At 38.1% G+C, this 16,494-nt stretch overlaps 1 protein-coding gene across 1 annotated transcript in view; it reads left to right on the top strand.

Moving 5' to 3' along the window:
• Positions 1–14,259, top strand: part of LOC121445718 (histone-lysine N-methyltransferase, H3 lysine-36 specific-like) — a gene marked incomplete at its 3' end in the record, with an annotated part of 29,585 nt that extends 15,326 nt beyond the window's left edge. The window contains exons 5-6 of the mRNA XM_041647864.1: positions 12,349–12,473; positions 13,989–14,259. Of these exons, the coding sequence (XP_041503798.1) occupies positions 12,349–12,473; positions 13,989–14,259 (396 nt within the window). The remainder of the gene's footprint in view (positions 1–12,348; positions 12,474–13,988) is intronic.
• Between the last annotated feature and the right edge of the window lie 2,235 nt (positions 14,260–16,494).

Below are 16,494 nucleotides of genomic sequence, written 5' to 3'. Positions count from 1 at the left end.
AGAAACCGTACTTTTTCCATTGAGATCATCTTACTTTAGCTTCCTGTGTACTGGGATTGTAGATTCCCAGCTTTGAAAGAGTTTGAGAATGCTGGACTGCTTGGGACTGCTTGAGGGAAACGTTCTAGTGAACCATGGGCTTCCTGGGCTTTGCTGTTGTTCTTATATTTTATTTTTATTATTTTTAATTATGGGGGAATATGCACATGAGTGCAGGTCTCTACAATATGTTGGGAATTAAATTTGGGTTCTCTGGAAGAGTATGTACATGCTCTTAACTGCTGAGTCATCTCCCCAGCCCTTTTGGAAATTTGTTTTGCTTTTAATTTATGTGTATGGGTTTTTCTTTTTACCTTTTTTTTTTTTAAGATTTATTTATTTATACAGTATCCTGCCTGTAGGCCAGAAGAGGGCACCAGATCTCATTTTAGGTGGTTGTGAGCCACCATGTGGTGGTTGCTGGGACCCGGGTTTCTCCCTCCTGGAACTCACTCTGTAGACCAGGCTGACCTTGAATTTACAGATATCTGCCAGTCTCTGCCTTCTGGATGCTGGGATTAAAGGCCTGAGCCACCACCACCTGGCTATGTGGTTTTGCTCGCAGTATGGTGCTCACAGAGGTTAGAAGAGGGTGTCAGTTCTGCTGTTGTATGCTGCCAAGCTTGCACGGGTCCTCTAGAAGAACAGCCAGTACTCATACCAGCTAAGCAGTTTGTCCAGCCCTGTAAAGTTTTTTGATTAGTAAATCTTTTTTTTATTCTTCTTCTTTTTTCGAGACAGGGTTTCTTTGTAGCTTTCAAGCCTGACCTGGAACTCACTCTTGTAGCCCAGGCTGGCCTCAAACTCACAGAGATCCACCTGTCTCTACCTCCCAAGTGCTGGGATTAAAGGCGTGTGCCACCACCTCCCGGCTTGATTATTCAATCTTATTATGTCTGTTTAGATGTTCTTTTCTTTTCCTTTTATGGTTTTTTGAGACAGGATTTCTCTGTAGCTTTGGAGTCTGTCCTGGAACTAGCTCTTGTAGACCAGGCTGTCCTCGAACTCACAGAGATCCACCTGCCTCTGTTCTCCAAGTGCTGGGATTGAAGGTGAGCACCATCACCGCCTGACTTTCCTTTTTTTTTTCCTTCAAGACAGTTTCTCTGTAGCTTTGGTTGTCCTAGAGATAGCTCTGTAGACCACTCTGCCTCCCAAGTGCTGGAGTCAAAGGCATAAGCTCTGCTTTGCTTAGATTTGTTTTGAAATGACTCATTTCATTTAGTCTCATTGAATTGATTGTTTTAAGGAATTGATTCTGTTCTTTCAGATTGTCCATCCAGTTTGTTGGCGTACAGTTCTAAATGATTTCAGTTATACTGTCTCTTTAAGTCCTTTCCCCCCAATGTTGTTAAGAGTTTGTAGTATGTATATATTTTTCTTTTTAAAACTTCAGCCTGCAGCCTGAAGACCTGGAGGGGATTGTTCAGCAATAAAGAGTGCATACTGTTCTTGCAAAGTGTTGGGATCTTCAGAATACCTATCACAGAGGACCCGAGTTAGGATCCCAGCAGGCATGTAGAACAGATCATAACTGCTTGGTATTTCAGCTCCAGGGAGTATAAAGCTCTCTTGGCTACTGCAGGCATCTGCACTCACATGCATATAACTTGTGTGCTCCCTCTATTTGATTCAATTTAAAAAATTAAATAGATGTATAAACAACAGTTAGTAAAAAAAAAAGTCTGTGAGAAACTATAATTATAATATCAAAAAGTAAATAATAAAAATTTTCAAAACTCTTCCACTTGGTACTTAGAAGTATTTTCCTTTTTTATATTAGAGATTTAGCCCAAGACCTTGCTATATCCTTGACAAGCCTTAGCTGATGTACATACCTGTAGCACAAAAACCCCTGAGACAGATATTGGGGTTACAGCTGAAGATCAGAGAGGCAGAGCAATAAGCCACTAGAGAGACCTTTTACTTCTACCAGTGTTCAGACTGCCCAGACTGCACTGTGTCTCCACCAAACCTCAGACTCCACACTCCAGTGAGTTCCTGTCTCTTCCCCATTTTATTCCTCTCTCCGCCCAGCCATATCACTCCTGTCTCCACCTCCCTAGTGCTGGATTTAAAGGTGTGAGCCACCACCACTTGGATCTGTTTCTGGATCGATTTTGTGTAGCCTAGGGTAGCCATGAACTCACGGAGATGGAGATCTCTCTACCTCTGTCTCTGGAGTCCTGGGATTAAAGGCCACCACTCCCTGGCCTCTAGTGGCTTAGCTTTGCATTCTGATCATCAAGTAAGCTTTATTTATTAAAAGACAGATAAATATCACTATACATTCCTAGCTTCTGATTTTGTTGTTTCTTGTATTCTCTTCACTAAATTTTATTTATTTCTGCTATACTTTTTTTCTTCTGATAACCTTGGATTAAGTTTTTTGCATATTTCTCATATTTTAGGTTATCCTGGAATTTGCTATGCTGGCCCTCAACTTGTAGATAGATATTCCTTCCTGCCTCTATTTTCTCAGTACTGGGGTTATTGAAGATGTATGTTACTAAGCCTGATTTCCTCCCACCCTCTTTTTTTTAAAGATTAAAAAATTTGCGTGCGTGTGCGTACACACACGTGTGCACAGTATGTCTGTTAACTGCTGAGCCATCTGTCCAGTCCCAGAGCTGGCTTTTAAAACAAGCAAACAAAAACCATATGTAGTTAATAATATAATTATCTTCAGTACTAATTTTGCTGAATATCATGTTTCATTCAGTCTCCAGTATTTTCATTTGCCTCAACATTCTTAATTTCCCTAATTTTTTCTGATAATTTTTTCTTTGACTGATTGTTCATTTTAGAATACAGTTTTATTACCATATATGTATACATTTTTCTGATTTTTGTACTGTCATTGATTTCTGTTTTCTTTCCATGGTGGCTGGATCTCATTATGGATCGTTGTGAGCCACCATGTGGTTGCTGGGAATTGAACTCAGGACCTCTGGCAGAGCAGCTAGTGCTCTTATCCACTGAGCCATCTCTCCTGCCAGTTTTGTTTGTCTTTTTTTCAAGACAGGGTTTCTCTGTGTAACAGTTCTGCTGCCCTGGAACTCGCTTTGTAGACCAGGCTTGCCTCAAACTCAATTTGCCTCTTCCCAAGCACTGAAGGCATGTGCCATTACTGCCCAGCTTCTCCTTCCATTTTGAAGGGAAGTTTGGCTGGATATATTGGCTTGCAGTTTTCTCTTCAGCACTTAGAATGTATTTATTTCCATCTAGTATGTAAGATTTAAGAAATCTGTGAAAAATATAACGGGAGTTTCCTTGTATGTGATTAGTTGATTTTCTTGGTGGCTTTAATATTCTCTGTGTTCTTTGATTTTCAACAATTTTGATGTATCACAGTATGGTCTTCTATATTCTGGACCTTTATAGATGCTGGGCAACTTCTAGACTTTTTGGGGTCCTTTGAACTTGAATTTCTGTGTATTCCTCTCAGGTTTGGGAAGTCTTTTCAAGCAAACTTCTGGTCCTTTTTTTCTTGAAACATTATGTAGTCTATTGGTGCACTTGGTGGTTTCTTGTTTTTATATTTTCTTCACACTTTTTTTATTCTTTTGAGTACATAGTTTTTAATTACCTGTTTTTTGGGTTTTTTTTTTTTTTGCTTTGTTTTGCTTTTAGAAGGGTGCAATGGTTAGTGTTTTAAATTTAGCAAGATCTACAATCACCTGAGAGATGGGCTTCTGGACATGCCTGTGAGGGATTTCCCTGATTACTTTAATTGGCATGAGAAGGAGGACTCTGGGATCTGGGCTGTAAAAGTAAAGCGAGCAAGCTCAGCCTTCTCTGCGTACATTGATCCACCTCTCTCTCCTGTCTGTCTGGAATGTAGCTAACTGCTTCAGCTCCTGCTGCCTTGAACTGCAACTCAAGCATTTTGAAGCTCTTCCCTTGAATCTTTTTGTTGTTGTGTTTTCTTACTGCAGTAAGAAAAGAAAGCACAGGATGTGGTAGGTGCTGGGCAGTAAACACCGCGACCCCTAGTATTTGCTAAGAGCTGGCCTCCCAGCCCTTGGAATTCTTTCTGGCGTTTGCCAGTTTTCTTTCTTCTACTTGATGACATTTTCTGTTGAATTCCTCTAGTTCTGTTTTAGTCCTCTAGTAAATTTCATTTCAGGCTGGGCGGTGGTGGTGCAAGCTTTTAATACCAGCACTGGTGAGGCAGAGGCAGACAGATCTCTGAATTTGAGGCCAGCCTGGTCTACAGAGTGAGTTTCAGGACAACCAGGGTTTAAAAAATTTTCATTTCAGTTCTGTTCTCTCACCTCAGGGTTTTTGTTGTTTGGAATTTCCCTCTGATATTTTAATTTTGCTCATGCATTGGTTGAATTTTATTTTTAATTGTTTGTTATGTTATAGATAGACAATTGAGTTTCTTAGACAATATTTTGAATTCTTTATTGGGTTTTATGTACTTTTTGGAGTTCGTTTGTGGAGAAATTTCTCCCTCCTTTGTTTTATATTGGGTCATATTCCACCCCCATTCTCCAGCCCTGATATTTCCCTACCTCACAAACTGAAGCTGCTAGTGGATCTGAGCTGAACTGGTTTGGTGAGTGGCAGTATCTGAGAGAGTGAAAGGTTCTTCTTACCCTTTATATTATGATTATTCCTGGGATTGGAATGTTTATAGAGTTACCATAAGTGTCAGCATTTCTGGGAGTAACAAGGCTGCTTATTCTGCTTTTTTATTTTAAGTATTTTTAGTGCTAACAGTATTACATTGTGTGGATGCGTTAATTTTATTTTCATCAGTTGGTGGATTCAAGGGTGTTTACACTTAGGACTTTATATATACCTAGGAATGGAAATGCTAAGTGATTTAGTAATTTTGTACTTAGACCTTTCAGGAATTGCTAGAAAAGTTGCTTTTTATCTAATTTTATGTTCCCAGTAGCAGTATGAGAGTTTCTGTTTCTCCAGATGCCTATTAGCACTTATTTGGTTGTAGCCGGTCTAGTGAGTATGGAGTGGTCTGAAATTGTAAGAATACCAAAAAAAAATTTCATTTCTCTGATTAGTGATTTGTGTATTTTTCATGTACTTATTTGTGTGTGTGTGTGTGTGTGTGTGTATACATACATACATACTTTTGTTGGAAAAATGTCTTATCTAGTTTTGGGTTATATTATTGCTATGTTTTTTTTTGTGGTCTTGGGGATAAACCAAGGGCCTAGTGCATGAGCTTCTACCCTTGAGCCTTCTCATGATTGTAATTGAGCTCTTTGTCTTTCAATTGTAAGCATTCCTCGTTCTAGATATTAGTAGTACATATGATGCACAAGTATTCTGAACTGATCTTGATCATAACGTTTTTTTGGTGTTTTGTTTTGTTTTGATTTGATTTCTTGTTTTTGAGGCAGGGTTTCCCAGTCCTGGATGTCCTAGAACTCACTTTGCAGACTAGGCTGACTTTGAACTCACTGAGAACTACCTGCCTCTGCCTCCCAAGTGCTGGGAACTAAAGGCATGGGCGCCCTTGCCTGAACTTTACCATAACCTTTTAAAGTACAAAATTTTTAAAAAATTTGATAAACTCTTTTTGTGTATTTGATATTATATTTTGAAAACATTGTATAATCTGTGGTCATGAAGATTTACACCTGCTTTTTTTTCTAGAGCCTTTAATGAAATGTTTTTAAAGTAATTGTATGAGTTAAGCTACTCAACGTTACTCCTTTACATGTTGGTAACTTTTTGACTCAGATATAGTATTAAAAAGACTTGTTGCCGGGCGGTGGTGGCGCACGCCTTTAATCCCAGCACTTGGGAGGCAGAGGCAGGCGGATCTCTGTGAGTTCGAAACCAGCCTGGTCTACAAGAGCTAGTTCCAGGACAGGCTCCAAAACCACAGAGAAACCCTGTCTCGAAAAACCAAAAAAAAAAAAAAAAAAAAAAAAAAGACTTGTTACTAGCTGTGTGTGGTAGCTCATGCTTATAATCCTAGCACTTGCTAAAATAAGTCAGGATGATGACTGAGTGTTTGGAGACAGCCTGGGCAAAAGAGTGACCCTGTTCCCTTAGAAAAAGTATTCTTCTTCTTTTTTTTTTTTTTTTATTGTGTGGTCTTGTTGGCATGTGTTTAAAAAACAAACAGCAGCAAATATGTAAGGGTGGTGACATCAGGTGTCTTCAGTCGCTCTCCACCTTATATTTTGAGCTAGGATGTCTCAGTGAACTTGGAGCTCAGCAGTTTAGCTAGGCTGGTCAGCCTCAGGAATATTTCTTCCCCATTTTCTCCACTTCTAGTTCTTAGAACAGTAGTTTGCCAGTTGCTTCATCTTTGAAATTAGAATGTGAATGTTTAAAGTTTGTACTTTTCCAAGATGATTTAGACATCTATGAATCTTCTGTATTTCATATTAGATTTGTTAATTTCTTCAGTGTCCTCCATTAGAATTTTGATAGAGAATGTGCTGAAAGCTATAGGCTACTTCAGGCAGTGTTGCTGTTCTGGCTTCCAGTCTATCAATATGGAATGACATCTAAGTTGTACTTTCATTTCTTTCAATATTGTTTTGTAATTTTCAGTTTATAAGTCTCATACATTTGCTAATGTATCCACAACTTAATTTTGACATTTATTTATTGATCTATTTATGTGTATATGCATGTACATTTTAGAAGTTATAGAACAATCTGTGGGAGTTGATTTTCTCCTACTTTATGTGGGTTCCAGGGTTTAACTCAGGTCATCAGTACCCACATCCACTCAGCCATGCTGACCCTAAATACTTTTTATTCTATTAAAATAAAATTGTATTTCAGGTTTCATCAGATTGCTTATTCATAAATATAGTTGATTTTGTATATTGTTTTAATTATTTTTTAATGTGTATAGGGTTTTTTTTTTTTGGTTTTTTGAGACAGGGTTTCTCTGTGGCTTTGGAGCCTGTCCTGGAACTAGCTCTGTAGACCAGGCTGGTCTCGAACTCACAGAAATCCGCCTGCATGTATAGGTTTTTGCCTATACATCTTTACAATGTACACTGTGCCTGCAGAATCACAGATGGTTGTGAGCCACCATGTGGGTACTGGGAATCAAACTCGGGTCCTCTGGAAGAGCATGAGCCAGCTTCACAGCCTAGCATATTGATATTAAAATTTGTTTGACTTGTTCATTAGTTCAGATAGATTTTCAGTGCACACATCTGCAAATGTAGATTACTTCTGCAAATGTACCTTACTTCTCTACTTACTCTGCCTAATTATTTTTGCTAGAATCTCTAGTGATGATGCACAGATGTGGAAAGAGCAACAGACATTCCCAATCATTAGAAAACCATTTGGTGTTTTCATTATATCACTAACTGTTTTAGTGGTGATTTTGACATTGAAGAATTCCCTTTCACCCCTGTGTGTTAGTAAGTTTCTTGTTGTTTTGACTTTAAGTTTTCAGAGCTTTCTGTCCATGTTGGTAAGGACAGCTGTTCCGTTACAGAGTAGAACAGCTCACATCATGGCACACAGGAAATAGAGAGCCGTGTCTAAGCTAACTGGTTTCTTCCTCCTGCTGGTTCCCCAGCCTGTTGTGTTGTGCCATACACATTCAAGGTTGGGTCTCTCTTCCCTCTAGTTTTTCCTTTCTGGAAACGCACCCTCTCAGCCCTGCGCACACATGTGCCAGTAAAGATAGCACTCTGCTTACCTGATCTCCATGGTTCTTCTATTTAATCAAATTACAATTAAGATTAACCATCATTCTATATTTCATTAATTTGTCAGTTTGGCGCTTATTTGGCTCTTTTCCTCCCTTTATCTACCAGTGTGTATCAAACTTAATTTGTAGTCTTAGGGTTAGTATCATTTGTGGTATATAGTACGATTTTTTTTTTAATTGCTAGGTTTGGTTTGCTTTTTTGTGATAATCTTTGTCTGGTTTTAGTTTGAGGTAGTAATGGCCTCATGGAATGTGTTATGACATGGGGGTTTGCTTTGTTTTTGTCTTAATGGGCATTAAATTTAGGGCCTCATATATGCTAGGTGAACTCTATATCTAGTCTATATCCCCAGCCATTTTTTTTTGACTTTTTATATTTTGAAAGGGTCTCATTAAGTTGTTTAGACTGAACTTACTGTACAGTATCTTTGGCAGGCCTTGAGCTTGTGATCCAGATTCTGCCTTTGTCTCTGGAGTAGCTGGGATTGAGTCTGTGCCATTATGCCTGGTTTTGTTTTGTTGGTGCTGTTAGTGACTGAGCACAAATCTGTGTTCTATTGGTGAGCTGTACTCCCGGTTTTTTGTAGTCTGCAATGGGACAAATACTATTATATGTGACAGAGGTATTTTGCTGTTTTAAAAAGATAAATAAGAGCTCAGCGGAGGTGTTGAACGCCTTTAATCTCAGCTCTCAGGAGGCAGAAGCAGGTGAATCTCTGAGTTTGAGGCCAGCCTGGTCTACAAAGTGAGTTCCAGGACTGGCTCCAAAGCTACTGAGCAACCCTGCCTCAAAAAAACAAAACAAAACAAGAATCTGTAGCCCTAGTAGTAATCAGAACTGCATGATGGGGCCCTATCTCAGCTTGTGCTCTCTACCCTGTGTAAAATAGATGATGAATATTGTCTGGAAAACATTTGAAAATAATTTAAAACCTGGACATCGTGTTACATGCTGTAATCGCAAGTACGTGAGAGTTGAAGGAAAGATCAGGAGTTCAAACTAGCCTCAGCTACATAGGGAGTTTGACGCTAGCCTGGACTACAAGAGTTCCATCCAGTCTCAAAAACAAACAAAACACCCATAGTCTGTGTATATAATTTTTACTCCTTGCTTCTCAGCGGCTCAAACAAACACTAATCCAATTTTTGTTCTAAAAGATTTACTTCTCTTTTCATTTCATATTAGTGTAATGATATAGTGTATAGTCTCTAAGCTTTGCTTTTCACCTTACATATTTTGGCTTGTCATAAGCACACTGGATCTCATCTGACTTGCATGTGATTATATGTGGTAACATGTAGCAATAACTTGTTTACACTGCTGAGTAATATATATATATATAATAATATGCTGAGCATAGCTATATATACACATCCTATTTTCCTTTCCTTAGTTGGTCACCATTTGATATGTTTTGGCATTAGGGCTATTTTATTATTTTAGCTGGTGTGTGCTCTCTGAACTGTAATCTACCAGCATAAGAAGTTGACGTCCATTCTCTACAATACATTGTGTTCATTTTTGAAAGTTTATACTTGTAGAATGGGAATAAGAGCTTGTTTCTTTTGTGAGAATTTCAGTGGTGTTGAGTTTTAGCTTCTGCTTTGTCTGCTGCTGCTGCTCAGCCTGTGTAAAGGCTTGCACGATCTACCATTTGCTCATTTGATTGTCATTCATTCTTCCTGTTGCCCTCCAGCATTCAAAGCTTGTGTTATATTCATCTTTTTTTTGATTGTCCTTTTTCATAACTTGTTTCAATGTTGTCCACTTGCATCAAGGAAACTAAGGCTATACAGAAAAGCTCTTTCTCAGAAAACAAAAAAATAAATTAATTTTTTAAAATGGAGGAAATGGATTAGGGAACTTCTTTCCACTTTTCCAACTGTTCAAAGTGTTGTGACTGTTTGGGCAATCTGGGAAGAAGGTAGGTGAGAGTTGAGGTGTTGTAAATGTGAAGAAGAAAGAAAAAGAAAGTATCTTCTGTCTTTTAAGTCATTTAATTCTTACTAGTTATTTTCACTTTACAGTTTGTTACACTATTTAAGGAACGTGCTGGTAATTTTTTCCTAAAAGTAAATGTTTTAGGCATTAAGAACTGTATAGACTCTCTAACTACTAACCTTTGCCTTGGTGGCAAAAAAAAGCCATAGACCATCTAGAAATGAATAGTGTGACTCTATACTCCAATAAAATGTTACCCCAAAAGTCTAATGTAATAGTTTATCAGACCCTAATTTGGGGTAGGGAGCAGATTTGAGACAGGGTTTCTCTGTATATAGCCCTTGCTGCTGTGGAATTCATTTTGTAGACCAGGCCGACTTCAAATACCTGCCTCTGTCGCCACTAAACGTGTTCACTACTACACCCAACTGAGGTCCTATCATGTTCTACATGATTTTGACGAGGAGCAATGCATGTGATCACTGAACACAGATTTATCTCACTCTGATATCTACTTCTTTGTACTCTGCTGGCTTCTTTGTTTGCTCAAAGAAATAGCCAGAAAACTGAAGCTTGGCCTGAGTATTTTCTGAGAAAGCTGAATTGCCACTATCTAATGGGAACAGCAACCTCAAGAAGGGAACAAGACAGTCTTGAAACCTAGGATTCCTAACCTAAACTTTGTTTAGGAATGAGGGGACAGATACAATACTAACAAACACAGGAGCTCACTTTAATTAAAACTATTCACACTTTTAGAGTTGACAGATTTTGATTATTATCATGGCTGGCCTACCTCAATAATTGATTTATAATTACATAGTGAGTTTGATAAACCACTTTCCCTTTTTTATTCCCATTTTATATTATTTATAAAATGGAGATGCCATTTTCTGCCTGGCATGTTGAACTGAAGATCAGAAGTCTGAATGTGAGGTGACTGGAAATAATAAACCCATGTTGTTTCTTAACATTTTTTTTTTTTGGTGTTCCTTCCCATTAGAAATAAGTGTAATGTGTTGTAAAACTTGAATGTCTAATGAGGAAATTATTAGATTATAATCTATCATAGTTTCCCTTGGAGCACAAAGTCATGGATACAAATGTGTATATTTATTCCAAGTTATGTTTTAGCTTTTTTTTTTTTTTTTTAACCATCTAGGGTATGGTCTGTTTCAGAAGTAGAAGAAGCATTGTCATGCTGGCAGGAACTCAAGGAAACTTGTCACATGCTTGGAAAATGCACCTCTTTGGTTCATTTATAGAAACATTATCTAACATGGAACAATAAGAAAAATCCCATTTTTTTTTTATACTTTGAGTAGCTGCATAATTATATAAGTAGCAATGTAGGCTTATACTTATTTTTTTTTTTTTGTGGTTTTTCGAGACAGGGTTTCTCTGTGGTTTTGGAACCTGTCCTGGAACTAGCTCTTGTAGACCAGGCTGGTCTCGAACTCACAGAGATCCGCCTGCCTCTGCCTCCTGAGTGCTGGGATTAAAGGCGTGCGCCACCACCGCCCGGCTAGGCTTATACCTTTAATACCTATTTCAGCCTTTTAATATTTGCCCACAACATTTAGTTGTTCCCCCCTCCCTTCTATTTTTGAGATATGTTCCTCCTATGGTTTCAGGGTGGCTTTCCTGAATTAATACATTTATTTGTTGTTTGTTTATTTGAGATGGTATCACTGTACAGCCCTGGCTAGCCTGGAACTCTCTGTGTTGACCAAGCTGGCTTCAAATTCACAGAGACCCTCCTACCTCTGCCTCATAAGTGCCAGGATTAAAGATGTGCACTATACAACACTAGCTTCTAATTGCTTTCCATTTCATCAGAAACATTAATACTATATTCAACTGAGGTTCCTAAACAGACCCTACTTTATTGTGTAGGTGTTAGCCTCTAGTCCTAAGGGGCTTCAGTGTGCTACATTGTAACAGTGTAAATGTTATAAAACTGGGACAGTGAGGAACTGAGTAGAAGAAATGGAGCCTGTTAGGTTATATATCCTTCTAGAAGTCATGAACTTGGCTTCCTAAGGTGTTTGTGTTTTTGTGTTTGTTATTTTGTTTGTTTTTGAGGCAAAGTTTTATCCCTAGGCTGACATGAAACAATTCTGTAGCCTGTGTTGGCCTTAAATTTACAGTAGTCTTTCTGCCTTAGCCATCATGTCCAGTTCTCAAGGTGTTTCTTACTCAGAAGAATATCAGATACTTGTGCCTGTTTACCCAGTTAGTAATCTGTGTTTTTATTTTAGGTATATGCTAACTCTGTATTGGTATACAGAAAGCCGGCTTCAGTTTAATCATTTCCTTACTAATAGAGAATTGTGTATATGAGGAGTTAAAAAAAAAAAAAACCTCCCAACTTTTGTTTTTGATAATCCATAGCAAATAATATCAAGCTTCTTACTGTTCAAGCCAGAATCCTTTTACATCTTTAAAATTGTTTTGAGCCTGCCTATTATTTTGGTTTTTCAAGACAGGCTTTCTCTGTGTAGCCCTGGCTGTCCTGGAACTTGCTCTGTAGACAAGGCTGGCCTCAAAAGGCACAGAGATCTGCCTGACTCTGCCTCCCGAGTGCTGGGATTAAAGCCGTGTGCACCACTGCTCACAGACCTCTTGCTGACAGAGTGGGTTTAAATAATTAATTAAATCCATTAATTAATATTGAGGTTATTTTCTCTTTTAGCTATTCGGTCAGAGAAGAAACGTCTTAGGAAGCCAAGCAAGTGGCTTCTGGAATATTCAGAAGAATATGACCAGATATTTGCTCCTAAGAAAAAACAAAAGAAGGTACAGGAACAAGTGCATAAGGTATGCAGCAACATTTTATGAGGTGGCAGTTTACCTGTAGTATCATATTTTATCTTCAGAAGACCATTACTTCTTTAACTGGGGTCCTCCTTCTCTGGTGTTTGTTTTGTGTAGTCTCTTGTTTACTATTAGCTTCTAGCACAGTGTCTGCATACCCTGTGTTAGTTATTCAGAAGGTGTGTGAGTGAATCAACTTAACATGTTTCTGCCTTTTTACCCTCTGCTTTTGAAGAGTGTTTTAGTACTTAGGAAGATTGTTATGATGAAGCATTAACAGCCTGGATAATAAAATGAAAATACATAGTTTTGCCTTAACTTTTTTTTTTGTGAACTAAAGTTCTCATAATGCTAACTAATCTCTTTACTTTTATTTTACACTTTTGTGAATTAACAGTATGTATGTAATTAGTAGCAAAGGAATGTCCTGTTCTTTGTTAGCCATTGCACTGTGGTTTAAAAAAAGTGAAGACCCTTATCTGTTAATTTTATTAGTGGCTATAAAATAAAAAGACTTAAAGATTTTCTTTCATCTTTCTCCACATTAAGCTCAGTCTTTTTATTAAACTTTAAAATTCTTTAAAAGTAAAAATAATTGTTTCTTTTAATTAAGGGGTTTAGTTTTAATTGGTAATATTAGGAGGAACTTTGATTTTTTTTTTCTCCCTCTCATTGGTTTTACATTATAGAGTTTAAATGTTAAACATTTTTCTTTTTAATTATGCTAAAATATTTCACAAAGTCTATTATAGTAGCTATTTTAAGCATACAGTTCTACAAATTAGAGTAGTTGTGCTATTATACAACCATAAGTATCATTCATCTCTAGAATTATTTATTTTCTTAAACTGAAAAGCAATACTTATTGGACAAATAATTCTCTTTTCTATTATTTCCATTTTTTTTTTAAATCTCCATGAGTTTGATTCTTCCAGATTGAACTAGTGGAGTTTTGTACTACTTTGAACTGTTTCCCTTAGCATAATATCCTCAGGCTTAATTCACATTATAGCAAGTATCAGAATCTCTTGGGTTTGTTTTGTTATGTTTTGTTTTTGGGGGGGGGGGTTGTTTGTTTGTTTTGTTTTCTGAGACAGGGTTTCTCTGTGTAGCCTTGGCTGTCCTAGTGTAGACCAGACTGGCCTTGAACTCACAGGCCTTGAACTCACAGATCTTCCTGCCTCTGCCTTCAGAGTGCCCGTGCCAAGATTAAAGGTGTGAGCTACCACCACCACCAGGTCCTTAATGTTTCATGTTTTTAATTGCCCTTTTATTCCCCTTTTGGTAAATTGTAATAATTTTGTCCTGTGTAGCCGGGCGATGGTGGTGCACGCCTTTAATCCCAGCACTCGGGAGGCAGAGGCAGGCGGATCTCTGTGAGTTCGAGACCAGCCTGGTCTACAGAGCTAGTTCCAGGACAGGCTCCAAAGCCACAGAGAAACCCTGTCTCGAAAAACAAAAACAAAAACAAAAAAAAAAATTTGTCCTGTGTATTCTATTTGTATCTACTATGTTTAGGTAAGTTCCCGCTGTGAAGACGAAAGCCTTCTTGCCCGATGTCGCTCTAGTGCTCAGAACAAGCAGGTGGATGAGAATTCTTTGATTTCAACTAAAGAAGAGCCTCCAGTTCTTGAAAGAGAGGCTCCATTTTTGGAAGGGCCCTTGGCTCAGTCAGATCTTGGAGTTGGACATGCTGAGTTGCCACAGCTGACCTTATCTGTTCCTGTGGCTCCAGAAGTCTCTCCGCAGCCTGCTCTTGAGTCTGAGGAATTGCTTGTTAAGACACCAGGTAAGGTGGGGCTGGGGTCTCAGTGTATAAGCAGATGTGATTGGATGCAGCAGGAACTTTCTTCTATGTGTTGTTGTAAAGCTAACATCTTTTACTGTTTATGATTTTGTTCAAGGAAATTCCTGAAATAGTGGCTAATTTGATATAGCTTCTGACCACAAATGAGTCTGTGGAGTACTGTGAAGGAGATGTCTTTAGAAACTATCCTGTTTTATTGTCCTTTCATGATTATTGATCAGCTGCAGTGTGAACTAACAAACAAGTAGGAATGCTGCACACAGGTGGGCTAGAGAGATGGCTCAGAAATTAAGAGCATTGGCTGCTCTTCTAGAGGTTCTGAGTTCAATTCTCAGCAACCACATGGTGGTTCACAACCAATGAAATGTGGTGCCCTCTGGCTTGCAGGCAGAACACTATATGCATAACAAATAAATAAGAATCTTTTTAAAAAAACTTAAATATTTTGGTGGCTGGGTGGTGCTATCATTCATTCATTCATTTATTCCTCCCTTCTCCTTCTTCAAGATGGGTCATCATATAGCCCTGGCTGTCCTGGAACTCCTTCTGTAGATCAGGCTGACCTTGAACTCAAAAAAATCTCTAAAGTTGTTTCATCACGTATAAACTGGCTATAATAGGAACTGGAAAAATAGCTCAGCTAGAAAAATAGCTCAGTTGATGATATGATTGCTGCAGTTCAGTCCCCAGTACCTACATTAAAATTCCAGGTATAGTGGTGCATGTTGGGAATGCCAGTCAGAGGCAGCCTGTGAGCCCTTGGCCCCAGTGAAAACAAGGTGGATGGGCTCTGAGGAACACCTTGCAAAGTTGAGCTCTGGTCTCTACAGGTATACCCTAACAGCCTAAAAGGAATCAGTGTGTAACATTAGAATTTTGAAAACAAATTAAGCATCTAGTAAGTTTTAGTATTCCCTTTAAGTTCATTTCCAACTGGTTCTCATTTCATTATTTGCTATTTCACCTGGGAAGAATTAAATCTAAAAGTACTATTTGTATCATCCTGGTTATTGGGTGTTGCTTTAGTCTGTCAAGGACTGTTACTTGTCCTTCTATTTAGATAATAAGTATCTATACATCCCCCAGCATTAGTTACTGGTATTTTTTCTTAAAATTCTAGTTATTCTTACTGCAGTAAAACAGAATCTTAAAAGATTTTTGTTTCATTTTATGTTATGTTGTTTTAATTTTTGCTATGCCAGGGATCACTCCTAGCGATTCACACATGTTAAGCAAGTGACTTGACACTGAACTATATGTCCAACTCCTAAAAGATTTCTTAAATTCCATTTATTTGTGTGTGTTTGTATACATGCACAAGTGTGTGAGCATGTCACCACATATTTGTGGAGTTCAGAGGACAACTTTCAGAGGGACAGTTTTTCTTCTATCATGTTTGTTCTGGGATCAAACTTAACTTGTCAGGCTTGGCACCAAGTGATTTTATACACTATGCCATCTGGCCTAACTAAAAGGTATGTTTTAAGGAACAGGAATAAGTACTTACTGTATCACACAAACATACCTGTTTGTGCATGTGTGCGTGCGCATTTATATTGTAGGATTATTTGTTTTACTATTTTCCTATTTTGAGAGTGTTTATAGCCTAGCTGTTCTTGGTACTCACTATAGAACAGGCTGGTCTTTTCATCCACAGAGATCTGCCCATTTCTGTCTCTGGACTGCTGGGATTAAAGGGGTGCACTACCACACATAGTTTGTTTTACTTTTTTGTTTTGTTTCTTTTGTCTTTTTTGGTGATGTGGGGGGAGGGTTGATCCCCCCCACACACACACAGGATTTCTCTGTATGTAGTCCTGCTGTTCACTTTGTGGTCCAGGCTGGCCTAATAGGGGTTCTCCTGCCTCTGCCTTCTAAGTGCTGTGGTTTAAAGGTGTATGCTACCTCTACCTGGCTTTGTTTTACTTGTTTTGAAGGTCTGTTTGTGCCCAGACTCCAGCTCTACTTTATTTATCCTCACCATCAGTTGATTGCTATAATTGCTCTTTTGTCCTTTTTGATTTTTGCCCTTTTTCTATGGTTCACACATGCACACAGTCATCATGCATTAATGTGTGCCTTCATTATGTAAAATTAAATGTATTTTAGTAAGCACTATTTTAGAGTAATACATTCATGCTGTTCCTTTTCTTATAACATAATGAAAAATGTAAAAAAGATTGTGACTTATATTAATACAAGTTTTTATTTTTCAAA

Source organism: Microtus oregoni, unplaced genomic scaffold (assembly GCF_018167655.1).
Source record: "Microtus oregoni isolate MIOR12 unplaced genomic scaffold, Mior012 000370F_ref0000337, whole genome shotgun sequence".
Classification (NCBI taxonomy): Eukaryota; Metazoa; Chordata; class Mammalia; order Rodentia; family Cricetidae; genus Microtus; species Microtus oregoni.
Note: the sequence above shows the minus strand (reverse complement) of the source record. Positions and strands in the feature narration are given on the sequence as shown.